The 27,660-nt window shown below is 44.9% G+C and overlaps 3 protein-coding genes across 8 annotated transcripts in view; 2 read left to right on the top strand and 1 right to left on the bottom strand.

Annotated features, from left to right (window-relative positions):
* Positions 1-14,121, top strand: part of LOC308316085 (glutamate receptor-interacting protein 2-like) — a 57,239-nt gene extending 43,118 nt beyond the window's left edge. Inside the window, exons 16-24 of the mRNA XM_080764449.1 lie at positions 3,919-4,064; positions 4,619-4,763; positions 7,121-7,260; positions 7,766-7,960; positions 8,448-8,727; positions 10,643-10,748; positions 11,442-11,672; positions 12,382-12,519; positions 13,723-14,121. Coding sequence (XP_080620575.1) covers positions 3,919-4,064; positions 4,619-4,763; positions 7,121-7,260; positions 7,766-7,960; positions 8,448-8,727; positions 10,643-10,748; positions 11,442-11,672; positions 12,382-12,519; positions 13,723-13,959 — 1,618 coding nt within the window. The 3' untranslated portion in view covers positions 13,960-14,121. The remainder of the gene's footprint in view (positions 1-3,918; positions 4,065-4,618; positions 4,764-7,120; positions 7,261-7,765; positions 7,961-8,447; positions 8,728-10,642; positions 10,749-11,441; positions 11,673-12,381; positions 12,520-13,722) is intronic.
* LOC308315346 (E3 ubiquitin-protein ligase TRIM39-like) lies at positions 1,386-2,693 on the top strand (the record flags this gene model as incomplete). Its single annotated transcript, XM_080763286.1, has 1 exon — positions 1,386-2,693. One exon carries the CDS (start codon positions 1,386-1,388, stop codon positions 2,691-2,693), a length of 1,308 nt encoding a protein of 435 aa, XP_080619412.1.
* Positions 14,122-22,098: 7,977 nt separating the features above from the next.
* Positions 22,099-27,660, bottom strand: part of LOC308316297 (sodium- and chloride-dependent taurine transporter-like) — a 48,407-nt gene continuing 42,845 nt past the window's right edge. For 2 of the 6 annotated variants that reach the window (XM_080764822.1, XM_080764821.1), the window contains one exon: positions 22,099-27,060. In XM_080764822.1, coding sequence (XP_080620948.1) covers positions 26,899-27,060 — 162 coding nt within the window. In that variant the 3' untranslated portion in view covers positions 22,099-26,898. The remainder of the gene's footprint in view (positions 27,061-27,660) is intronic. The other 4 variants (XR_013964146.1, XR_013964147.1, XR_013964148.1 and 1 more) reach the window with 4 other exon arrangements.

Below are 27,660 nucleotides of genomic sequence, written 5' to 3'. Positions count from 1 at the left end.
ATCTGCAGGGTCTCAGCTGCGTTCGCTTCCCGCGTTTGCGCGTCTTACTGGTAATAATAATAATAATAATGAATTGCATTTTTATAGCGCTTTTCCAAGTGCTCAAAGTGCTTTACAATTAATGGTTAAATGGTGCATTTATAATGGTGCCTTTATCCAAGGCGCTTTACATAGATTAGTGCATTACATTCACCCATTCACCTGATTAGCATACATATTAGGCCCCACCCTGCTGATTAGCATACATCTTAGGCCCCGCCCCACCCTGCTGATTAGCATACATCTTAGGCCCCGCCCCACCCTGCTGATTAGCATACATCTTAGGCCCCGCCCCACCCTGCTGATTAGCATACATCTTAGGCCCCGCCCCACCCTGCTGATTAGCATACATATTAGGCCCCACCCCACCCTGCTGATTAGCATACATCTTAGGCCCCGCCCCTCCCTACTGATTAGCATACATCTTAGTGCCCCGCCCTACTGATTAGCATATATATTAGGCCCCGCCCTGCTGATTAGCATACATATTAGGCCCCGCCCCTCCCTACTGATTAGAATACATCCGCGGTCCGAACACTTCGTGTCGGGTTTGGGAGCCGTGTGGAAGTCCATATATGGACAGAAGTGACGTCACATACGATGACGTCATTGTTGACGACGTGACATTTGACTCGGCTGGACTTAAAAGGTCACAGGGCACACGGAAAGAGGCGGAGCCTACCTGTAAATGTCATACATAGAAGGAAGAACTCTTGGAGCTAAATATTGTAATATATATATTAATACTATTGTGCTGTTCTAGTCGATCGGGTTTTAAGAAGGTTCTTCAACAACACCTCCAGTGTTTAAGAAGGTTCTTCAACAACACCTCCAGTGTTTAAGAAGGTTCTTTAACAACACCTCCAGTGTTTAAGAAGGTTCTTCAACAACACCTCCAGTGTTTAAGAAGGTTCTTCAACAACACCTCCAGTGTTTAAGAAGGTTCTTCAACAACACCTCCATTGTTTAAGAAGGTTCTTCAACAACACCTCCAGTGTTTAAGAAGGTTCTTCAACAACACCTCCAGTGTTTAAGAAGGTTCTTCAACAACACCTCCAGTGTTTAAGAAGGTTCTTCAACAACACCTCCAGTGTTTAAGAAGGTTCTTCAACAACACCTCCAGTGTTTAAGAAGGTTCTTCAACAACACCTCCAGTGTTTAAGAAGGTTCTTCAACAACACCTCCAGTGTTTAAGAAGGTTCTTCAACAACACCTCCAGTGTTTAAGAAGGTTCTTCAACAACATCTCCAGTGTTTAAGAAGGTTCTTCAACAACACCTCCAGTGTTTAAGAAGGTTCTTCAACAACATCTCCAGTGTTTCACACTTATATTCTCTGCGTGTGGAAATGGCGTCCGCCAGCCTTCATGTCTCTGAAGAGCACTTCCTGTGTTCCATCTGTATGAAGGTGTTCACTGATCCAGTCGCCACTCCGTGTGGACACAACTACTGCAAAGCCTGCATCACACGTTACTGGGACACTAGTGATGTGTGCAAGTGTCCACTGTGTCAAGAAACCTTCAGTAACAGACCTAAAGTATCCGTCAATACTTTTATTTCTGAGATGGCTCAACAGTTCAGGAACCACAAGTTGAAAGAAGAATATGAAGCAAAGACAGAGGCTGAAATCCAGCAGATGATCCAGGAGAGACAAGTGAAGATTGAGGAGGTCAAACGCTCAGTAGAACTCAGCAGGAAAGATGCAGACACAGTGACAGCAGAGAGTGTGCAGCTCTTCACTGCTCTGATCAGCTGTGTTGAGAGAAGCCAGGCTGAGCTCATTGGTGTGATTGAAGAGAAGCAGAAAACAACAGAGAAACAGGCTGAAGGCTTCATCGAAGATCTGAAACAGGAAATCACTCAGTTAGAGAAGAGAATCTCTGAGCTGAGGCAGCGCTCACACTCTGAAGACCACCTCCACCTCCTCCAGAACTTCACATCCAACAACACAGGGTGGAGACCCACCAAGGACTGGGCAAAGGTCAATGTCCGTCAGTCTTCACATGTGGGGACAGTGAGGACAGCCGTGTCTCAGCTGGAGAAGACACTCAGTCAAGTGATGAAGAAGCAGCTGTGTGATGTTGAGCTGAAAATCATCCAGAAATATGAGGTGGATGTAACTCTGAACCCTGACACAGCACATCCTCACCTCATCCTGTCTGAGGATGGGAAACAAGTGAGTCATGGAAACGTAAGGAAGGATCTCCCAAACAACACAGAGAGATTCACTAAATATGTCTGTGTCTTAGGACAACAATGCTTCTCCTCAGGAAGGTTTTACTATGAGGTTCAGGTTGGAGGGAAGACTGACTGGGCAATAGGAGTGGCCAGAGAGTCCATCAACAGGAAGGGACCAATCACACTGAGTCCCAACGATGGTTTCTGGACTATAAGGTTGATGAATGGAAATGCGTACTATGCTGCTGCTGTCGTCCTCCCTGTAGGAGAGGAGCTCCAGACAGTGGGAGTGTTTGTGGATTATGAGGAGGGTCTGGTCTCCTTTTATGACGTGGAGACCAGAGTAAATCTCTACTCTTTCACTGGCTGCTCCTTCACTGAGAGACTCCTTCCATACTTCAGTCCGGAGCTTCGTGCTGGTGGTAGAAACTCTGCTCCTCTCATCATCTCTCCTGTCAAACTGACTTTGATTGATTGATTGAAAACTATTAAATGAATTCAAAATAATCCAGACTCAAGAAAGCAGTTGGGCTTGTTTCTGTTGTGGTCCCTTTAGGGCAAGGGGACATACTAATAATAATAATAATAATAATAATAATAATAATAAGACTAAAGGAGTAAGAAAACAGAACACACACAAAAAACACAATCTTTGTATTGTTGTACCAGGAGCATTTTAGAGTCTTGTATTGTTGTACCAGGAGCATTTTAGAGTATTGTATTGTTTTACCAGGAGCATTTTAGAGTCTTGCTCAAGGACACTTTGACACTAACTCTGGGGGAGCCCACAGGGATCGAACCGGGAACCTTGCCGTTCCCATCCGGTCGCTCTACCCCCTGAGCCACCGCCAGCCACAAAAAAATATAATGTATAAAAATCTTTTGAAAATAGCCGATCTACAAGCTCAATGCGTCACAACGTCACATGACTTCATCATTTCACCCCCAAAATGAACCAGAAGCAACATATTTCCATAATAATAAATGTTTCCCTTAACACATGTTGTGCTAAGGACGTCTCCACACGTTTTCTCAATAAAAACTGTGGCGTATAAAAGACATCTGGAGACGTCTTCTGTTCTGTCTTCATTTCTGTCTCAACCAATCATCTCGTTTGGAATTTAAACGCTTCTAAACAGATGTGCCCCTTTCCCCTCACTGTATATGTTTCTTTTCCCTTTTTGCTTCCTTTATGATGAAATCCTGTTCTGTTCTTTAACTACATAGAAGTGTCTATTTGTACGTCTCTAAATGTTTTGATGAATTGAACAATGTGGACCCTGTTGTAAACAAGTGTAATGCTTTATTGGGTCGTCCACTCACAGTTAACAGTCTCTGTATTGAGTTTGTGCTTGAAATGTAGTACTGTAATTCTGCAAACTGTTAATAAATATTGAAATCGATCAAACAGCGCGAGATAGTAACGGGTGTGTGTGTGTGTGTGTGTGTGTCTGTGTCGGACTTCTACAACATTGCTTTTAATTTAACTTTTATTTTTTTGTTATGTCCTCACTGTATTGCATTACTGCTTTTTATGTTGTTGCCTTGCTTTTCTTTTATTCTCCATTGTTCTGTAAAGCATTTTGAGCTGCATTTCATGTCATGAAAGGTGCTATACAAATAAAGTTTTATTATTATTATTATTGATGTGTGTGTGTGTGTGTGTGTGTGTGTGTGTGTGTGTGTGTGTGTGTGTCTCTCAGGACGGGCACCCTGGAGCCCGGGGACCGCCTCCTGGCCATCGACGGCGTCCGTCTGGAGAACTGTTCCATGGAGGACGCCATGAGCCTCCTCACCCAGGCTGAGGACATGGTCAAACTACGCATCCAGAAGGACGAGGACAACATGGGTAGGTTACCTCTAAACCTGACTGACCCTCCCCCTACCTCCATGGGTAGGTTACCTCTAAACCTGACTGACCCTACCCCTACCTCCATGGGTATTTTACCTCTAAACCTGACTGACCCTCCCTCTACCTCCATGGGTAGGTTACCTCTAAACCTGACTGACCCTCCCTCTACCTCCATGGGTAGGTTACCTCTAAACCTGACTGACCCTCCCTCTACCTCCATGGGTAGGTTACCTCTAAACCTGACTGACCCTCCCTCTACCTCCATGGGTAGGTTACCTCTAAACCTGACTGACCCTCCCTCTACCTCCATGGGAAGGTTACCTCTAAACCTGACTGACCCTCCCTCTACCTCCATGGGTAGGTTACCTCTAAACCTAATTAACCCTGACCCTACCTTTCTGTCTCAACCAATCATCTCGTTTGGACGTTATAAACGCTTCTAAAGGTGGTACCTCCTCTACCACCGATTCTCAAAAACGTGTGTGTGTGTGTGCGTGTGTGTGTGTGTGTGTGTGTGTGTGTGTGTGTGTGTGTGTGTGTGCGCGCTCCAGATGAACTAGAGATGTCCGACTCCATCGTCTACACGGTGGAACTGAAGCGCTACAACGGTCCGTTAGGAATCACCATCTCTGGCACTGAGGAGCCCTTTGACCCCATCGTCATCTCTGGTCTCACCAAGAAGGGTCTGGCAGAGAGGTGAGTCTGACCCCTCTGGTCTCACCATGAAGGGTCTGGCAGAGAGGTGAGTCTGACCCCTCTGGTCTCACCATGAAGGGTCTGGCAGAGAGGTGAGTCTGACCCCTCTGGTCTCACCATGAAGGGTCTGGCAGAGAGGTGAGTCTGACCCCTCTCCGTGTAATCCGTGTAGTTTCCATGCAGGCGCATTAAGCCTAATTATAGTAAAAATGTGTGGCTGAAAGGCCCGAACGCACAACACAATGTGGGTTTAGCAAAAGATCCATAAAGGTGTAGCCCAGGCCAATAAACGAAGAAAAATCACTTGACTTTACTTACCTAAACTAAGACGACACGATAAAGAAAATTCACTTAACCTTACTTACCTAAACTAAGACGACAATAGACACAATGAAGAACGGATTGGATGACCGCCAACAGAGACACCAGACACTCCCACACCGTGAATAATTCAGTGAGCAGTGACTGAATGGACAAGTAGGTTAAGTTAAATAATACCGACCTCACCGGAGACCCGGAGCCTAGCGGTCCGGGCACCCTGGGGCTGACAACGTCCTGGTCGCGGGTTCGATTCCCGACCCCGACAACGACCTCTGGTTGAGATCTACACGCTGCTATTTGATTGGTTCAGGCTACGTCGCAACGCAACGAACGATAGACGGGTTGCTTATCCACTGCTCGCTCTCTCTCTCTCTCTCTCTCTCTCTCTCTCTCTCTCAATTCAATTCAACAGGCTTTATTGGCATGACGTTTTACAAGTGTTGCCAAAGCACAATCACAGATATTACAAACAACAACATAACATAATATCAATGACATGAAAAAATAAATTAAAATAATATAAAATAAAGCAGGTGGTGCATAAAATAAAACATGGCATACTGTATGTGTGTCCTACTGGTTGTCCCTTTTCTTGTGACAGGAATTGACATATTTTTGCAACCAAAACTGCACATTCTTTCTGTTCCCCCAGAAGGACTGGTAATCTTTCCCTTTCCGTCATACTTCTGAATTCTGGGAAATTTGTTTCAAACTTTGGGAAGAACTCCTCTCTAATATTTGTGTAGTTTTGACATTGTGTTAAGAAGTGTAACTCTGTCTCTATAGCTCCGTCATCACAGTGTGTAGTTTTTACATTGTGTTAAAGAAGTGTAACTCTGTCTCTATAGCTCCGTCATCACAGTGTGTAGTTTTTACATAGTGTTAAGAAGTGTAACTCTGTCTCTATAGCTCCGTCATCACAGTGTGTAGTTTTTACATTGTGTTAAAGAAGTGTAACTCTGTCTCTATAGCTCCGTCATCACAGTGTGTAGTTTTTACATTGTGTTAAAGAAGTGTAACTCTGTCTCTATAGCTCCGTCATCACAGTGTGTAGTTTTTACATTGTGTTAAGAAGTGTAAATCTGTCTCTATAGCTCCGTCATCACAGTGTGTAGTTTTTACATAGTGTTAAGAAGTGTAACTCTGTCTCTATAGCTCCGTCATCACAGTGTGTAGTTTTTACGTTGTTTTAAGAAGTGTAACTCTGTCTCTATAGCTCCGTCATCACAGTGTGTAGTTTTTACATTGTGTTAAAGAAGTGTAACTCTGTCTCTATAGCTCCGTCATCACAGTGTGTAGTTTTTACATTGTGTTAAAGAAGTGTAACTCTGTCTCTATAGCTCCGTCATCACAGTGTGTAGTTTTTACATTGTGTTAAGAAGTGTAAATCTGTCTCTATAGCTCCGTCATCACAGTGTGTAGTTCTTACATTGTGTTAAGAAGTGTAACTCTGTCTCTATAGCTCCGTCATCACAGTGTGTAGTTTTTACATTGAGTTAAGAAGTGTAACTCTGTCTCTATAGCTCCGTCATCACAGTGTGTAGTTTTTACATTGTGTTAAAGAAGTGTAACTCTGTCTCTATAGCTCCGTCATCACAGTGTGTAGTTTTTACATTGTGTTAAGAAGTGTAAATCTGTCTCTATAGCTCCGTCATCACAGTGTGTAGTTCTTACATTGTGTTAAGAAGTGTAACTCTGTCTCTATAGCTCCGTCATCACAGTGTGTAGTTTTTACATTGAGTTAAGAAGTGTAACTCTGTCTCTATAGCTCCGTCATCACAGTGTGTAGTTTTTACATTGTGTTAAAGAAGTGTAACTCTGTCTCTATAGCTCCGTCATCACAGTGTGTAGTTTTTACATTGTGTTAAAGAAGTGTAACTCTGTCTCTATAGCTCCGTCATCACAGTGTGTAGTTTTTACATTGTGTTAAGAAGTGTAACTCTGTCTCTATAGCTCCGTCATCACAGTGTGTAGTTCTTACATTGTGTTAAGAAGTGTAACTCTGTGTCTCTCTCTCTCTCTCTCTCTCTCCTCAGGACCGGGGCGATCCACATGGGCGACAGGGTGCTGGCCATCAACGGCGTCAGTCTGAAGGGGAAACCGCTCAGCGAGGCCATCCAGCTGCTCCAGATGGCCGGGGAGTCGGTCACGCTGAAGATCAAGAAACGCCCCGACCGTACGTCTCAAAGCTATAGGCTCGTTTCGTTTGTCGTGTGTGTGTGTGTGTGTGTGTGTGTGTGTGTTGCAGAATTACATTGTATATGTTTTACTGTATCGTCTTTTAGAGCTTTTTATGATCGGCTGTAAAATTAAATTCCCGGCCTGGGACATTAAACCATTTTGGTGTCAGCATCATGTCGTGGTTTAGCTATTCAAAAACAGCAGATCTACAAGCTCGTAGCGCGCCACTCGGTGGCGCGCTACGAGCTTGTAGAGCTTGTAGGTCTGCTATTTTTGAAAAATCGAAGAGCAACTGACATAGAAGACATTTTTTTAGAATCTGATCTCAGGTCAGAATGGAAAAGTGTCAGGATGTAGAAGACATCTTTTAGAATCTGATCTCAGGTCAGAATGGAAAACTGTCAGGATGTAGAAGACATTTTTTTAGAATCTGATCTCAGGTCAGAATGGGTTAAACCTGACCTTGACCTTGACTCACACGGTAACGTGTGGTTCCCCAGAGGCGGACGGCCAGCGTCCTCCCAGCTCGGACCACCAGGCCGCTGAACGCTACTCCAGCGACCCAGAAGACGACCTGACGGACTCGCAGCAGACCAGTAAACACTCGGAGGTCTACTCGGCCACCGTGCCCAGCCTGGACTCTGCCCTGAGCTCCTGGGATGGATCTGGGTTCGACGCGGGCTACGGCAGCCAAGGTGAGATACTCTGGTTTAGAGGTAGGGTTACGGTTAGGGTTAGCTAGCCCAGTGTAGACTGAGATACTCAGATTGAGAAGGTAATGGACTGGTCTTGGACTAAGCATTGTTGTATGTATTGTTCTCCAGGGACGTATCTCTGGTCTTGGACTAAGCATTGTTTTATGTATTGTTCTTCAGGGACGTATCTCTGGTCTTGGACTAAGCATTGTTTTATGTATTGTTCTTCAGGGACGTATCTCTGGTCTTGGACTAAGCATTGTTGTATGTATTGTTCTTCAGGGACGTATCTCTGGTCTTGGACTAAGCATTGTTTTATGTATTGTTCTCCAGGGACGTATCTCTGGTCTTGGACTAAGCATTGTTTTATGTATTGTTCTTCAGGGACGTATCTCTGGTCTTGGACTAAGCATTGTTGTATGTATTGTTCTTCAGGGACGTATCTCTGGTCTTGGACTAAGCATTGTTTTATGTATCTGTTCTTCAGGGACATATCTCCACAAAGCATCACATGACCACATGACCCTCAACCCAAACGAGTGGCGGCGAACGAAACAGCGAGGAGGCCAGCCCAACGCCGGCTCCCACGGCGGTCACCATTCTGGCCTCTATGAGGGCCCCCAGGGGGGTCTGTCCCACGGCGGTCACCATGCTGGCCTCTATGAGGGCCCCCAGGGGGGTCTGTCCCACCAGGGTCTGTCCCATGGTCACCACACAGGCCTCTACGATGGATCCTACACAGAGGAGGAATGGGACAAGACGCCTGGGTGAGTCTCTGGACATTACTGCTACTCTCAGTGTTAGTGGGTGGACATTACTGTTACTCTCAGTGTTAGTGGGTGGACATTACTGCTACTCTCAGTGTTAGTGTGGGAGGGGCTGGACACTCCTGGCTGGGTGGACACACCTGCTACTCTTCGGTGTCTGTCGGGTGGAAACTGCGAACCTCATTATGACCAAAAATGTTACTTTCCAGAATTCATTTCAAAAGTAGTGGCACATTTTTGTTGAGCTTGTGGATCTGCTACTTTTGATGCCTTTGTGTAAATCTGTAGTGGGATCGAGTAGTGTTAATTTAATGAAAAAATTAAAAGTTGTCTAGCTAGAATATGGAGATGGGAGGTTTCTGCCCGACATTGATATTCTTATACATGTTTCTTATCATTGAGTATTTTTGTATCTCTTTGTTTACAGAGTAAGTCCAAATGCCAGCTCAAATATCAAAGGAAATGTCAGATGTGTTGCATTTCTTGTCTACTTTAATTCAAACGTTGAAACTAGAATTATGACTTTCTTTCCTTGTCATGTGTGACCAGATTTGACTGAGACCTTGCCATCGCGCAAACTCCAGATTTTCATCAGAGGAGAAGGATTTTTTCAAAATGAGTTAAAATAGCACAGGCAGACTCTTCACACACTAGAGCATGTCTGAAATAAGTGTCAGACCTGAAATTGACATTTAAATATGAAATAAATGCTTAAACATGTAGCTAGGTGTAATGTTAGAGTACACAGAAGACATGTAAATATGAAATAAATGCTTAAACATGTAGCTAGGTGTAATGTTAGAGTCCACAGAAGTGAACCTTTTCAAGCCTGTTTTCTCAACTCGCTGTTTCTCTGCAAGAAATTACTCTATAAGCCAAAACTGGAGGGTCAAACTGAACAACCAATATGTCAATTTGAAGCTATGATTCCCTGCTTTCATAAAACATGAAAAAAACGAAAATTCAAAAGAATCCAATGGCAGTCCCTCAGTCAAATGTAGTCACATGTTGTCTTATCGTTCCATGTTGTCTTCTGGTGTTACTACTCATGGTTCCATGTTGTTTTGTACTCTTTGCTATCTCTCATTTTCTTCTCTTTCTCAGGTATTCTGTGTCTCATCTGCTTTATTAACGTCAAACCACCAGGTGTTTTTTTTTCTCCACATCTATAGAAATATACGTGTTGTGTTACTTCTCATGAATACACCAGAAACTCTTCTCATGAATACACCAGAAACTCTTCTCATGAATACACCAGAAACTCTTCTCATGAATACACCAGAAACTCTTCTCATGAATACACCAGAAACTCTTCTCATGAATACACCAGAAACTCTTCTCATGAATACACCAGAAACTCTTCTCATGAATACACCAAACACTCTCCTCATGAATACACCAAACACTCTCCTCATGAATACACCAAACACTCTCCTCATGAATACACCAAACACTCTCCTCATGAATACACCAAACACTCTCCTCATGAATACACCAAACACTCTCCTCATGAATACACCAAACACTCTCCTCATGAATACACCAAACACTCTCCCACCACAAGGATCCGTCCGTCTGTGTCTGTCTGTCAGTCACTTCACGCTTGACTTTGTTTCCCTTGCCTCTAATCCCATCTTTTTGGAGGTGACCTTTAGTTAAACACAGAGAGAACATGAACTGCTTTTAAAGGCTTTAATCTCGAGGCCGACTCTGCCACCAATGAGAGGATTACAATAAGCCTTCATTGTGGAGAGGTTTTTTTTTTCCATTTTTTCAAAGGACTTTATTTTTTTTCCGTCATTTCCGCCGACCTCGACAACACAAAACAAAACACAAACTCCATTACCCATGGTGCTTTGTAGGCAGCAGCACCTCCCTCTCTAAGGCCCGCCTCCTCTGTCATGTTATTGGTTAGATTCGTCAGCCCGCCCCCTCGTTGCCATGGAGACGAGAGCTTCTGGTCCCAGGCCCTGCAGGACCTGGAGACCTGCGGCCAATCGGAGATCCTCAGGGAGCTGGAGGTACGTACAACCCACCAATCACAGCACTGCTTTTGATGCATTGATTGATTTTTTTTTTTTTGAAAATTGCTGGCTTTTCTTTTAGCATTTTCACAGATAATGTACAAATCTATGGTCATGTTTGTCCATAAAACAATGTCCGCTCTGAGTAAACTCATCTGTGATTGGTTCTCCTATGGGAGGCAGCACTCTTGAGTAAACTCATCTTTGATTGGTTCTCCTATGGGAGGCAGCACTCTGAGTAAACTCATCTGTGATTGGTTCTCCTATGGGAGGCAGCACTCTTGAGTAAACTCATCTGTGATTGGTTCTCCTATGGGAGGCAGCACTCTGAGTAAACTCATCTGTGATTGGTTCTCCTATGGGAGGCAACACTCTTGAGTAAACTCATCTGTGATTGGTTCTCCTATGGGAGGCAACACTCTTGAGTAAACTCATCTGTGATTGGTTCTCCTATGGGAGGCAACACTCTTGAGTAAACTCATCTGTGATTGGTTCCAGGCCTCCATGACAGGCAGCACTCTGAGTAAACTCATCTGTGATTGGTTCTCCTATGGGAGGCAACACTCTTGAGTAAACTCATCTGTGATTGGTTCTCCTATGGGAGGCAACACTCTTGAGTAAACTCATCTGTGATTGGTTCTCCTATGGGAGGCAACACTCTTGAGTAAACTCATCTGTGATTGGTTCCAGGCCTCCATGACGGGCAGCACTCTCAGCCTCTACCTGGACGAGACCAGGTCTGATGACTCTGTACTGATCAGCCCCGTTAAGAGGGAACAGCGCCACCATGAGGCCGTTAAGAGGGAACAGCGCCACCATGAGGCCGTTAAGAGGGAACAACGCCACCATGAGGCCAAGGCCAGGCTGAACAACAGGGTGAAAGAGGAGGTGTTCTCCCCTACAGCTCTGGAGCTGCACAAGGTACCGCCACGGGACTGTGTTTACGCACGCACGCACGCACACACACGCACGCACACACACGCACGCACGCACACACGTGTGTCCTGTGTATGTAAGAGTGAGAGTGCTCTGAGTCATTGTATTTATACTCTGTATCTATACACAATAGACCTGAACCTGATTGGTAACCGGTTATCGGGCATGTTGGGACACACAGAGTCCAATTAAATCCACCAGCCGTTTGTCCCTCAGTCTTAACGGGGCCCAGTGGACGGTAGGCCCGTCTGGACCTGTCCTGTGTTCTGTGTCTAACTGGCACATCTCAACAAGTTGAACAACAGAGAGTCATCTGGTGTGTTTGGATAAACTGTTCAACTTGTTGTGAAATGTGCCAGAAGACACACAGTGTGTGTGTGTGTGTGTGTGTGTGTGTGTGTGTGTGTGTGTGTGTGTGTGTGTGTGTGTGTGTGTGTACAACAGCAGTCATTCAAAACATTAAGAACTGTGTACAAAAACTAGATCATGAAAGGAATCTCATTAAGCACAAAGTTAAAGTTATAAAACCGCAGCACAAGAAAAAATGAATCAAAGTCCTCAGTTAAGGGTAAAGGTTTTAGTAAAGGGTTAGTGTTAGTGGGCAGCAGCAAACACAATATTTCTGTAGATTTTCTACACAAGTTGATTGTGTGTGTGTGTGTGTGTGTGTGTGTGTGTGTGTGTGTGTGTGCAGGTAACCGTGCACAGGGACGGTGACTTTGGGTTCAGCGTGTCCGACGGTCTCCTGGAGAAAGGCGTTTTTGTCAACATGATCCGTCCGGATGGCCCCGCCCACCTGGCCGGGGTCAGACCCTACGACCGTTTACTGCAGGTAATACTGGCCCTACGACCGTTTACTACAGGTAATACTGACCCTACGACCGTTTACTACAGGTAATACTGACCCTACGACCGTTTACTACAGGTAATACTGACCCTACGACCGTTTACTACAGGTAATACTGACCCTACGACCGTTTACTACAGGTAATACTGACCCTACGACTGTTTACTACAGGTAATACTGACCCTACGACCGTTTAAAAGTAGTAGTAAGTAGTAAAATACTACTAACGCTCCAGTTGGGTCTCTATCCTTCTTTATAATGGTTTCTTGTGAAGTCCACATTGAGTCCACTGCGTAGAGAGATGATTACTGGAGAACAAAACCAGTCAAAAAGGAACTTCCTCACAGTAGAAGAAGAGTTTTTTCCAACGTGCTTCCCCCCAGGTTTAATGCAGAAGAGGAACTTGTGGTCACAGTCCATGACCTGTCATGTGACCTGTGTCATGTGACACGATGTGTCATGGGGACCAGTTAGTTCCTCACTGGTCAAGAATAACATTAACCCTACGCAGGCCATTGGTCAGAGTCCATAGAGCATATAGCAGTGACTGGTTTTCTGGACTAATGTGTTTGTGAATCTCTATGTGGGGAAAATGAATGGCAGATTTCCCAGTGGATCCAGGAAGCCACACCCACTGCTAACAGAGCTAACAGAGGATTAAAGGTTGTGCTGAAAACAGATCTATGACCTCACAACGCATCAAAGAGGCCCTGTGAGCTCATGGATTGGCTATATTTGGTTATTGGTTATAATTAAATTAATTGATGTGTTCGTGGTAGATCGGCTATGTTTGCTACCACAGTAATCTGCAATGTGGCCGTCTGGAGTGAGTGTGGAACTATAGTGGCCCTCTGGAGTGAGTGTGGAACTATAGTGGCCCTCTGGAGTGAGCGTGGAACTATAGTGGCCCTCTGGAGTGAGTGTGGAACTATAGTGGCCCTCTGGAGTGAGCGTGGAACTATAGTGGCCCTCTGGAGTGAGTGTGGAACTATAGTGGCCCTCTGGAGTGAGTGTGGAACTATAGTGGCCCTCTGGAGTGAGCGTGGAACTATAGTGGCCCTCTGGAGTGAGTGTGGAACTATAGTGGCCCTCTGGAGTGAGCGTGGAACTATAGTGGCCCTCTGGAGTGAGTGTGGAACTATAGTGGCCCTCTGGAGTCAAAGCCCTGCTCTCCATCGCCCCCTGCAGGTGAACGGGGCCAGGACGCGGGACATGGACTGCTGTCTGACCGTTCCTCTCATCGCGGCGGCTGGAGACCGCCTGGAGCTGGTGATCAGCAGGAGTCCTCCGGCCACCGGGGGCGCTGCGGACACCACGGCCTCTTCCCGAGACGACCTCGACGTCTCGTCCTCGTCCATGAGCGGCGAATCGTCATCGCTGCTCTGCTTCCCCGCCGACCGACGGACCAATAGCGTCGCCTTGTGACCCCGACCGACCAACCAATGGCGTCGCCTTGTGACCCCGACCGACCGACCAATGGCGTCGCCTTGTGACCCCGACCGACCGACCAATAGCGTCGCCTTGTGACCCCGACCGACCGACCAATGGCGTCGCCTTGTGCAGGACACACCCGTACGGGTCCATTTGGTTCCGTAAAGCCCAAACCACACCAACCACACCAATGACACTGATTGGTGTGGTTGACCTTAAGTTTATTATTTTTTTAAGTAGTTGCAACTGGTGTGGTTTGTGCTTAAGGAAGGGTCCATTTGGTTAATAGACCTCTCCAGGGTTCATTTGGTTTCCTCTCAGACTCACAGATGGACACAGAGGAGGCATTTTGGCACTAGGGTTAGGGTTACACTGTATAGTTCCTGTGTGACACCATGCCCATATGTGTAGTTCCTGTGTGACACCATGCCCATATGTGTAGTTCCTGTGTGACACCATGCCCATATATGTAGTTCCTGCGTGACTCCATGCCCATATGTGTAGTTCCTGTGTGACACCATGCCCATATGTGTAGTTCCTGTGTGACACCATGCCCATATGTGTAGTTCCTGTGTGACACCATGCCCATATGTGTAGTTCCTGCGTGACACCATGCCCATATATGTAGTTCCTGTGTCACAGGGCCCACCATACAAGACGTTATGCATGCTTTGACTCCACGTTTATTCATCACACCTCCCTCTCTCTCTCTCTCTCTCTCTCTCTCTCTCTCTCTCTCTCACACACTCACATGTTCACGTGTGAGCGCACACGAAAGACTCTCCCACCGAACCATCACAATACACACACACCCACACACACCCACACCATAAAGCTCTCACTCTCTCGCCAGACCGTTGGCCACTCCCACCCCCCCCCCCCCTACCCCTCCCCCACACACACAGGCACACACACACAGGCACACACACACACACACACACACACACACACACACACGCTCCCGCCCCAAAGTCAAAGCCACATGTGGAGTTACATAACCAGGGCCTTGTACCTTCTGACCCCCAACCATGACAACCAAACAACACACACACACACACACACACACACACACATACACGCACGCGCGTGCGCACACACACACACACACACACACACACACACACACGCCTCCACTCTCTCTTAAGCACAACAAAGCCCCTTCCTTCCTCTAAGTTCCGCACAGGGTGTTTTCTCTCTCCATCTTTTTGTTTTCGCTCACTTTACTAAACTCACTGAGTCGTTCCCACTGTGCACGCACACACACACACACACACACACACACACACACACACACACACATGCACGCACACACGTGCACACGTGCACGCACACACACACACACACACACACACACACACACACAGAGGCATGTAGCAACACAATATGGTTTTTATAGTGCCGTACACTTAATCCACATTTAATGATATTTAATGGGCAGTTAGGTTTATACTCGGCTCTGTGTGTGTGTGTGTATGTGTGTGTGTGTGTGTACAGTGTGTACAGTAGTTTTCCAGTGTGTACACATACACACCACGGTGGGTTTTCTGGTATAGTTCAGGGTTATTATTTCAGCCCGGGGGCCCCTCCCCATGTCCCCGGGGGCCCCGGGGGTCTCTCCCCATGTCCCCGGGGGCCCCGGGGGTCTCTCCATGTCCCCTCTGGGAGGGAGACTGCTCAGCCACCTCAGAAACCTCTCCAGGACTTGCCAAGTAATCCCAAACATCCCCCTTTCTACGCCTTCACTGTGAGGAACGCTTGGGAACTCTTTTATAAAACGTCGGTCCGTGTTTAATTAGTTACAGAGCAGATCTATAGATCAGCAGGTTGTAAGAGACTGTGTGTAGATCTATAGATCAGCAGGTTGTAAGACTCTGTGTGTAGATCTATAGATCAGCAGGTTGTAAGACTCTGTGTGTAGATCTACAGATCTAGACTCTGGGCGGTCGGTGTGTCTCAGAAGACAGCGCGGCGCTTCCTCTCATTATCCCGTCCTGTTTTGTCCTCGGGATAAAAGTCACTATTGTTGGATATCACATTGTTTTTTTTTTTTCCTCTCTTTCGTTTTACACTAATGTTTGCACACCTTTTGTACGCCTTTTGTTGTCAGTGTTTACGCATGCACGCACGCACGCACCACACACACACACACACACACACACACACACACACACACACACACACACACCTGTTTGCTATTCCCTCTCTCTCTCCCCCTCTCTCTCTCTCTCTCTCTCATGTTCCCAGAGGTGGAAGTCTTTCTGTAAACGGGTTCCTTTTCTCTGCTATCTACTGTAAACGACTCCTGTAAACAAGGTTAATGTGCTCAGAGGAAAGGCCTCTAAAACCTCCAAACGGAGCCCATCTACAAGGGTGTCTCTGAGGGGAAATCATTCTGTCTCTGAGGGGAAATCATTCTGTCTCTGAGGGGAAATCATTCTGTCTCTGAGGGGAAATCATTCTGTGTCTCTGAGGGGAAATCATTCTGTCTCTGAGGGGAAATCATTCTGTCTCTCTGAGGGGAAATCATTCTGTGTCTCTGAGGGGAAATCATTCTGTGTCTCTGAGGGGAAATCATTCTGTGTCTCTGAGGGGAAATCATTCTGTGTCTCTGAGGGGAAATCATTCTGTGTCTCTGAGGGGAAATCATTCTGTGTCTCTGAGGGGAAATCATTCTGTCTCTCTGAGGGGAAATCATTCTGTGTCTCTGAGGGGAAATCATTCTGTGTCTCTGAGGGGAAATCATTCTGTGTCTCTGAGGGGAAATCATTCTGTCTCTCTGAGGGGAAATCATTCTGTCTCTCTGAGGGGAAATCACATCTGTGTCTCTGAGGTGAAATCACATCTCCTGCCAAACTGTGACGATTAACCATATTTTCAGCGTTCTGTGACAATAGAATAGAATAATTTCTCTCTCTTGCTTTCGAAGCGTCTTTGATAATGTTTTAAAGTCTGATACTGTTTCTAAAGCTCGATGCGTCCACATATCGAACGTTTGGATTAGAATCCTCCTTTTTGTTCGAAGAACAAATCAAGGATCGAACCGTGTCGCTTTGCTTCACTTTTCAACCTCGTAGACCTTTTTAAATCCAGTATAAAAGTATGTCGTTACTATATTTAGTCACAAGATCTTTATTTTCCTCAGTTTGACATTCATAAAAAAAACCTCAGGCACATTTAAAACCCTTTAACCGCCCGACACGTGTTGTACCGACGGCAGGGCATTAGTTTATGCAAAATAAACACATTAAAATATTTACATTATGGATATCCACGGTCTCCTGCCTGCGGCGACACATGGTGTACATTTATTATTACATAACTGGCCTTTTGCTTCTGGCCACACGTCTCCAAACGCCATGAGAATATTTATTTATTCAAACGTTGACACGTTTAAGAGTGTTCGCAGCTGTAGCCTCTACTGTAGACATCTCTTAAAGCAGTGTGTTTTATATACAATATGTTCTGTCCTGGTGTTTTAAACGAGTATCTTAACTTGTACTGTACATAGTATTTTAACGCTGTACTGCAGTGTACACATAGTATTTTAACGTGTACTGTACAGAGTACTTGTACACAGAGTGAGGCCTATTTTTCTGCTCCAGGTTATTCTGCACAATGCCTCCCTACTTTACTAGCTCATGTACAGTCTAAGGTTTCTACTCCTGTACTTATTGTACTTATTGTACGCATGGTTTCTGGGTGTAAAACATGTTGTTCTGAACGCGTCTACAGTGTGTGTGCAGTGACACTTAAAATAGGGACTTTAAAAAGCACTTAAAGATTGCATAATATACAGTATATATATATATACTTATTTATTTTTTGGGGGGTTTTATTGTATTTATTTTAAAACTTAAGAAATGTATTTCTTTTTATTAAATTACAATGGTGTGAAACGACGCTTTGTGTCTGTCTGTATTTACACTGCAGGCCAGAGTTAGGGCATTTAGGGTGTGTTCGGAAATGTGCCCCCGAGCGCCACAGGAGGCCCTAGCTATGTTTCACCAGTTTACACTGAAACGGGCCTCCGCCCTCAGGGGGGGGCCTCCACCCCACCCTCAGGGGGGGGCCTCCACCCTCAGGAGGGGGCCTCCACGGTCAGGAGGGGGCCTCCAAGCTCCAACGGACTGTCAGTCAACACCCCGCCACCCTTGGCCTCTCTCTCTCTCTCGCTCGCTGCCTTGCTCTCTCCCACGATGTTAAGTTACACCTATGTCCTGTTAATAACCTACAGGGTAAAATGTGCGGCATTGGGAGGTAAAGGGGAGACACTTTATTGTGAAGGGACGACAGGATGAGGAGAGGTGTTGTTGCTGCGTAATTGTCGAGAGTATAATGGCTACATGTGCGCAATATAGAACAGTCCAAACTAGATACGGCAGTATCAACATAATATGTGATAGATATATGTATATGTGGGCCTCCAGATTCCTAAGGAGCGCACCGGGTGTGCCGAGTGCCCGCACTGAGCGACCCTACCCTGAAGCTGGGGTCGTCCACTGAGCGACCCTACCCTGAAGCTGGGGTCGTCCACTGAGAGACCCTACCCTGAAGCTGGGGTCGTCCACTGAGCGACCCTACCCTGAAGCTGGGGTCGTCCACTGAGCGACCCCACCCTGAAGCTGGGGTCGTCCACTGAGAGACCCTACCCTGAAGCTGGGGTCGTCCACTGAGAGACCCTAACCCTGAAGCTGGGGTCGTCCACTGAGCGACCCTACCCTGAAGCTGGGGTCGTCCACTGAGCGACCCTACCCTGAAGCTGGGGTCGTCCACTGAGCGACCCCACCCTGAAGCTGGGGTCGTCCACTGAGAGACCCCACCCTGAAGCTGGGGTCGTCCACTGAGAGACCCTAACCCTGAAGCTGGGGTCGTCCACTGAGCGACCCTACCCTGAAGCTGGGGTCGTCCACTGAGAGACCCTACCCCTGAAGCTGGTGTCGTCCACTGAGCGACCCTACCCTGAAGCTGGGGTCGTCCACTGAGAGACCCTAACCCTGAAGCTGGGGTCGTCCACTGAGCGACCCTACCCTGAAGCTGGGGTCGTCCACTGAGCGACCCTAACCCTGAAGCTGGGGTCGTCCAGTGTGATTGCGTCACAGCTGTGGTGGTTTGTAAATAAGGCACACTGAACGCACTCTGTGACGTCACCGCCCACCACACTCAACAAACTGACCACATTCCCGGTGCGCACCGAACGCACCCGTAGTGTTTAGAATGGGCCAGAGCCATAGAGTAAGACAGAGTTAGGACATTGAGGGGTCAGAAAACTGAGCTCTGGAGCTCTGGTCATCCTGGATGGAGAGAGACGAGCTGGAGTTGGAGATACATTGTTTTCAATGAGGCGGTGTGTGCAACATGACAACCGTTTTAAAGTATTGTACAGTGACAACTAAAGTCTCTGTAATGTTTATGCTGTGTGTACAACATGTAAGAGGCATGTTTTATTCAACATGCGTGTACAGTAACTCAACATGCGTGTAATTAAAGCTGCTCCACTATAGCGTGTAACTTTCCTCCTCTGCCCCGGACTTGAACATGACGGTTTCCCTGCGCGAGGGCTTGACCTTTTCCTTTCTTTGACCTTTGAGCTAATAGAGCCTGCCTAACATATCACTGGCAGTGCAGTGAAGGGACTAGTGGTCAACATATCACTGGCAGTGCAGTGAAGGGACTAGTGGTCAACATATCACTGGCAGTGCAGTGAAGGGACTAGTGGTCAACATATCACTGGCAGTGCAGTGAAGGGACTAGTGGTCAACATATCACTGGCAGTGCAGTGAAGGGACTAGTGGTCAACATATCACTGGCAGTGCAGTGAAGGGACTAGTGGTCAACATATCACTGGCAGTGCAGTGAAGGGACTAGTGGTCAACATATCACTGGCAGTGCAGTGAAGGGACTAGTGGTCAACATATCACTGGCAGTGCAGTGAAGGGACTAGTGGTCAACATATCACTGGCAGTGAAGGGACTAGTGGTCAACATATCACTGGCAGTGAAGGGACTAGTGGTCAACATATCACTGGCAGTGAAGGGACTAGTGGTCAACATATCACTGGCAGTGAAGGGACTAGTGGTCAACATATCACTGGCAGTGAAGGGACTAGTGGTCAACATATCACTGGCAGTGAAGGGACTAGTGGTCAACATATCACTGGCAGTGCAGTGAAGGGACTAGTGGTCAACATATCACTGGCAGTGAAGGGACTAGTGGTCAACATATCACTGGCAGTGAAGGGACTAGTGGTCAACATATCACTGGCAGTGAAGGGACTAGTGGTCAACATATCACTGGCAGTGAAGGGACTAGTGGTCAACATATCACCACTCCGTCTCGGCCTGCACCCTTCTGCTCCCCCCACCCCTCTGCTCCCCCCACCCCTCTCCCACCCCCGCTGGGGGGGGGTGGGGGGGGGTGTCCCCACTCTCGGCCTGCACCTTGTCGTGGTGAGCGGGCTTTAAAACCAAGACAGGCCATTTTTACCCATTAAATCTGGGAATTCTGTATTTCTGTATTCTGCCAGCCCCTCCCCTAAACAGGTTTAATGTTTGTTTTTAGTTCAGTGTTTGTTTAGTAAACTCATTGAACAATGAAGGGAACATTTACGTCATAATGAGCCTCATTACGTCATATTGTCTCTTTGATTTTTTTAAAATTGTAGTTACATAATTATATAACTTATTTTAATGTCCTCCCATCCCCCCCGAGGCCTGTTGGCCCTCCTGCATATAGGGACCCCCCCCCCCCCCTCTGCCTCGGGAAGATGTCATGTTTACTTTATGTTTAATTGTATTTAAATTGTAAATTGTACATAAGAACAAATGGAGATATGTTGCATCTATAGATTCTATACTATATATAGAGAGATATACCTCATGCATGGAACCCACAAGGGAAAAGGAAGAGAGGCAGACCACGAAACACCTGGCGCCGTGACCTGGATGCAGATGTGAAGAGATCTGGCCACACATGGGGACAGCTGGAGAAGATGGCCCAGGACCGTGATGTCTGGAGAGCTCTTGTTCGTGGCCTATGCCCAAAGTTGGGCTATAGGCGTAAGTAAGTATACCTCATGCATCTATAGATTCTATACTATATACAGTACATCGAGATATACCTCATGCTTACATACATAATGAGTTATTCACAGAACACAACACATGTACAGAAAAAAATATGTTTATTTTAAAAATCTACAAAGAAATGATGCAATCTCATCATATAGGGGAAGATATGAGACTAAACTTTGGTACACTTTGTTTTTTCAAGAGCTTTTTGTTTCCTTTTAAATGTCCTCTTTTTGTTGTCGGTTGACAAAGCAGCATCAGTAACTGTGTAAACATATTTACATAACTTCACTTCAATCAACCGCTCAATTCATTAATTATGCTTCCAATCTGGATAATTGTTCGTCATATCCTGAATATTTAATTATTTGTTTTCCATTATACAGTTTAATTTTAATTTGTGACCAGATTTAACTGAGGGGCTGCCATCAGGCAGCCTGCAGCTTTTCACCAGAGGAGAATGAGTTAATATCACATAATATAATATAATAATATATATTAATATATCACAGGCAGACTCTTCACATACCAGAGCATGTCTGAAATAAGTGTCAGAGCAGAAATGGACATATGAAATAAATGCTTAAACATGTAGCTATATGTTAGAGTCTACAGAAGACATGTAAATATGAAATAAATGCTTAAACATGTAGCTAGGTGCAATGTTAGAGACCACAGAAGACATGTAAATATGAAATAAATGCTTAAACATGTATGCTATAGGTGTAATGTTAGAGTCCACAGAAGTGAACCTTTCAAGCCTGTTTCTCTGCAAGACATTACTCTATAAGCCATATCTCCAAAACTGGTGGGTCAAACTGAACAACCAATATGTCAATTTGAAGCTATGATTCCCTGCTTTCACATGACATGAAAACAAGAAATAAAAAAAGCCCCTCGGTCAAATCTGGTCACATGTGTTAGAACATTTCCGTGAGAACAGACAAGGCCATTATCCTTTGATGAATATCGCACACTGAAGTTTTAATCCAGGCTCACAATAATCAACATTTATTATCGTATACAAATTCCTGACAGTGTCCAGAAAACAAAACAAAAACACAAAAACAGTTATTCATCAGTGAAGTTTATAATGATATGCAATGTAGTATAAAATGGTTACAAAAGGCATATGTGATTTAATTACAAACGAGAAAACAAAGTTCTGAAATTCAACCGAAAACTGAACTAAAAATGCAACATTTGAGCGGCTGTAAAAATCCAGTGGTACTTTTTATTATTAATATTATTGATATTAATATTTGATATATATTGATATATTATCAATATTATTGTTATGGACCTTCACCTGAGCAGCTATTTATTAACCCATTTATGCCTGACGTCGAAATTTAAAGAATGTAAATTTTAATTCTGACAGTTTTCTGAAATACCTCATGTTTCTGTATCAGTGGTGCTCAATATTTCATGTCAGGGACCCCCAGAATTATCTGTAATTGGCCACCGACCCCCCCCCCCCCCCCCCCTGCACAAGGAATAGCTGTCAGAACCGTTCAGAGATAAAATTGTAATAATTTAGTTTAGTTTTTTACTTCATTAAAAATGATCACAAAGGAAGATGTCAGACCATTAACCTTTGACCTTTGGACCTTTCAGAAATAAAACCAGTTTAGTTTTTTGAAGAGGTTATAATTCTCACAGTTCTTGCTTAATATTAAACCTGAATTAACCTAATCTTAAAGCAGGATGTGTGTCTAATACTCAAATATCAAAGTTAACCATATCAAAAAAGTTTTGACTAAAAACCAATTTCCCCCTGAAATATTATGTTTAAAAACTTCGTTGTTTTAACTGCAAATGTCCAACGAAATTAGTAGAAAGTATTAATTAATACTATACCATAAAATGTTAAAATGTAATAAGTATTAATTAATACTACCCTAACATGTTAAAATTGAATAAAGTGCAAAGGAGAGTTTTCAGTAAAATGCACTGGATGGACAGTATTCTATGAGATTATAGTACATTATGATGTACTGTAATCTGGATAGACTAATCTATTACATCATAATGTACTGTAATCTATTACATCATAATGTACTGTAATCTGGATGGACTGTAATCTATTACATCATATTGTACTGTAATCTCAGGCTGAGTACAAATTATATTTAAATGCCCACTTCCCTTCAGTGGTGGAAACACAAGTACACTTTACTCAAACTTAATTTTAAACTTAGTACTTTTACTGTTGATATATTTAGATATTTGATACCAATACATTTAGTACTTTTACTGTTGGTATATTTAGATATTTGATATCAATACATTTAGTACTTTTACTGTTGATATTTAGATATTTGATATCAATACATTTAGTACTTTTACTGTTGATGTATTTAGATATTTGATACCAATACTTTTAGTACTTTTTACTGTTTATATATTTAGATATTTGATACCAATACTTTTAGTACTTTTTACTGTTGATATTTAGATATTTGATACCAATACATTTAGTACTTTTTACTGTTTATATATTTAGATATTTGATACCAATACTTTTAGTACTTTTTACTGTTGATATTTAGATATTTGATATCAATACATTTAGTACTTTTTACTGTTTATATATTTAGATATTTGATACCAATACTTTTAGTACTTTTTACTGTTGATATTTAGATATTTGATACCAATACGTTTAGTACTTTTACTGCAGTATAAATTGCAGTATCGATGATACTTTTACTTAGTAAACTTAAGAGTACTTTTTCCACCACTGCCCTGTCCCCTTGCCTCCTCTGTCCTCGGTCCCTGTCTCCTTGCCTCCTCGGTCCCTGTCTCCTTGCCTCCTCGGTCCCTGTCTCCTTGCCTCCTCTGTCCTCGGTCAGTCCTGCCTCCTTGCCTCCTGTCCTCGGTCAGTCCTGTCTCCTTGCCTCCTCGGTCCCTGTCCCCTTGCCTCCTCTGTCCTCGGTCCCTGTCTCCTTGCCTCCTCGGTCCCTGTCCCCTTGCCTCCTCTGTCCTCGGTCAGTCCCTGTCCCCTTGCCTCCTCTGTCCTCGGTCAGTCCTGTCCCCTTGCCTCCTCTGTCCTCAGTGCATTTAGTCCAGAGCCTGGTTTTATTAACATAACATTAAGGATGTCATCCATGCAAAGAAGAGATTTTATCTATATTTACACCTAGTCCATTCCATAACCATGAAGGTCATTGTAATATTAATTATGTTGCATCATCGTCAGAATCATATTTGTAATAGTACTGTCATTTTCAAGAATGTTCCAAATATGTTGTCAAAGATATATTTGCAACACGTACTCATGTTTTCAAAGCCAAATACACAATCATTAATCTCTTTCAGTTCCACGGCGGTGACTAGCCTGTTATTTACATTATATTACCTTTTAAAACACTCAGTCAGTGGTCCGAAACCTTTTCAAGCCACGAGCCTGAAATAAAAACTAATCTGCACGGTCTTTCTTATATCGTTTAACAATTATACTATAGTTTATTACATTTAATGCCGTAATAATGGTCTTTTTTCGGTATTAAAAAGGTCCTAGAATTCCTTAAACAATCATGTGTGGACCGCCCGGGGGTCCCAACCCACAGGTTGAGAACCACTGATCTACTCTACCAGCAGATGGGAGTGGCTAGCGTCCGCGGCTAAGCGTCCGCAGCTAGCGTCCGCAGCTAGCGTCCGAGGCTAGCGGCGGAGGTACATTCAATAGCATCGCCAAAAGACAAAAAAAAAACACAAAAATACACCGACCGGAGAATGATTAGAAATGACCTTGACAACGAACGCGGTACGGACGGACGGACGGACGGACGTCGTCTTTAGTAGGCGTTCTGCTACCAGCTGTTACATCTTTAGTCACACAGTTAGTTTTTACTGAACTTTTGATAATAAGTGAAAAAACCTTTTTTCTTCCTCTCTATCATAGCGAGACTCCTCCCATAGCGAGACTCCTCCCATCTCTCCATAAATTCACAGATAAAGGTAGTAAACATAGAACCAAAATAAAAACACATGTTCTATTCGACAATATAATATACTGCCTAAACTCAGATCAGTGCCCGCTACAGTTTCTTAAAACGACATCAATGACATCAACGATATTATAGTAAAAAATAAAAAATACAAATATCAAGAGAAAAAAAAAATTACAATATATATAACTCTCTCTCTCTCTCTCTCTCTCTCTCGTTTTATATAGAAACCAAACCAGAAAAAATTCCTAGTGCGAATATAATATAATATAATAGGACGATGTAAACCTACCACTATCTAAGTTAGCAAGTACGATAACATAGAAAGCACGTCAATCTTTGTGTGTGTGGGTGTGTGTGTGTGTGTGTGTGTGTGTGTGTGTGTGTGTGTGTGCGTGCGTGCGTGCGTATATATATATATATATATGTGTGTGTAATTCCCTTAGAGTATATATATTAATAGAGACGGCACCCGGAGGCGAAATGGACATAGTGGCCGAATTTGGTATTGCAGCTCGAGCCAGCGCTGGTCCGTTGACTATCATTGCGCACGTTCATGTTATTATTGGGTCCGTGACACGCGAACGAATGTTTCATACGTGAACGTGCGCAAACGGCGCAATGATAGTCAACGACCAGCGCGTTCATGTTATTGGGGCAATCCATCCCAGAATGCACTCCCGGACTTCCTACCCGGAAGGAGTTGTGAAATCGCCTCATGCGCTTTTGAGCAACTCAATGCAAGTGGATGGGAGGAGTTATCTGACTCAATGCAAGTGGATGGGAGGAGTTATCTGACCTAATGCAAGTGGATGGGAGGAGTTATCTGACCTAATGCAAGTGGATGGTAGGAGTTATCTGACTCAATGCAAGTGGATGGGAGGAGTTATCTGACCTAATGCAAGTGGATGGGAGGAGTTATCTGACTCAATGCAAGTGGATGGGAGGAGTTATCTGACGTAATGCAAGTGGATGGGAGGAGTTATCTGACTCAATGCAAGTGGATGGGAGGAGTTATCTCACCTAATGCAAGTGGATGGGAGGAGTTATCCAACGTAATGCAAGTGGATGGGAGGAGTTATCTGACTCAATGCAAGTGGATGGGAGGAGTTATCCAATGTAATGCAAGTGGATGGGAGGAGTTATCTGACTCAATGCAAGTGGATGGGAGGAGTTATCTGACCTAATGCAAGTGGATGGGAGGAGTTATCTGACTCAATGCAAGTGGATGGGAGGAGTTATCTGACGTAATGCAAGTGGATGGGAGGAGTTATCTGACTCAATGCAAGTGGATGGGAGGAGTTATCTGACCTAATGCAAGTGGATGGGAGGAGTTATCTGACTCAATGCAAGTGGATGGGAGGAGTTATCTGACGTAATGCAAGTGGATGGGAGGAGTTATCCAACGTAATGCAAGTGGATGGGAGGAGTTATCTGACTCAATGCAAGTGGATGGGAGGAGTTATCTGACTCAATGCAAGTGGATGGGAGGAGTTATCTGACCCAATGCAAGTGGATGGGAGGAGTTATCTGACTCAATGCAAGTGGATGGGAGGAGTTATCTGACTCAACGCAAGTGGATGGGAGGAGTTATCTGACTCAACGCAAGTGGATGGGAGGAGTTATCTGACCCAATGCAAGTGGATGGGAGGAGTTATCTGACTCAATGCAAGTGGATGGGAGGAGTTATCTGACTCAATGCAAGTGGATGGGAGGAGTTATCTGACTCAATGCAAGTGGATGGGAGGAGTTATCTGACGTAATGCAAGTGGATGGGAGGAGTTATCTGACTCAATGCAAGTGGATGGGAGGAGAAATCCTTGGCCGTCTCTATTGATATATATTTATACTCTAGGGTGTAAGTATTTATACTCTAAGGTATGAGTCCTCTCACAGAGAGCGAGATAGATGGATCACATCATGGTTTCCACGATGGTGTGAGTGGGCTTCATGGAGCCGGTGTTCCCGTTGGGGTCCAGAGGAGCGTTCAGCTCCCGGAGCATCTTGGACGGGCCGTAGTCCTTGGGCCGAGAGCTGGCCCCGCCCTTACAGGGGGCCGCCACCGCCTTGATCCTCTGTGGGGGGAGGGGGAGGGGGAGGGAGGGGGACAGACAGAGAGCAGACAATGTTAATTTTGATTTAGTTTACTCATAGTCTTTTGAATAAAATATTTGAGTCATACTTTAGTCGTCTGAAAAGTTTTAAGGACAAACCACGATCTTACCTCTATAAGTGGCCCCTCAGACCGTAGGATCTTACCTCTATAAGTGGCCCCTCAGACCCCAGGATCTTACCTCTATAAGTGGCCCCTCAGACCCCAGGATCTTACCTCTATAAGTGGCCCCTCAGACCCCAGGATCTTACCTCTATAAGTGGCCCCTCAGACCCCAGGATCTTACCTCTATAAGTGGCCCCTCAGACCGTAGGATCTTACCTCTATAAGTGGCCCCTCAGACCGTAGGATCTTACCTCTATAAGTGGCCCCTCAGACCGTAGGATCTTACCTCTATAAGTGGCCCCTCAGACCGTAGGATCTTACCTCTATAAGTGGCCCCTCAGACCCCAGGATCTTACCTCTATAAGTGGCCCCTCAGACCCCAGGATCTTACCTCTATAAGTGGCCCCTCAGACCCCAGGATCTTACCTCTATAAGTGGCCCCTCAGACCCCAGGATC

This window comes from Protomyctophum bolini, assembly GCF_963924005.1.
Source record: "Protomyctophum bolini genome assembly, chromosome: 5".
Taxonomy (NCBI): Eukaryota; Metazoa; Chordata; class Actinopteri; order Myctophiformes; family Myctophidae; genus Protomyctophum; species Protomyctophum bolini.
The sequence above is the reverse complement of the archived record's forward strand: the minus strand, read 5'-3'. Positions and strand labels throughout refer to the sequence as shown.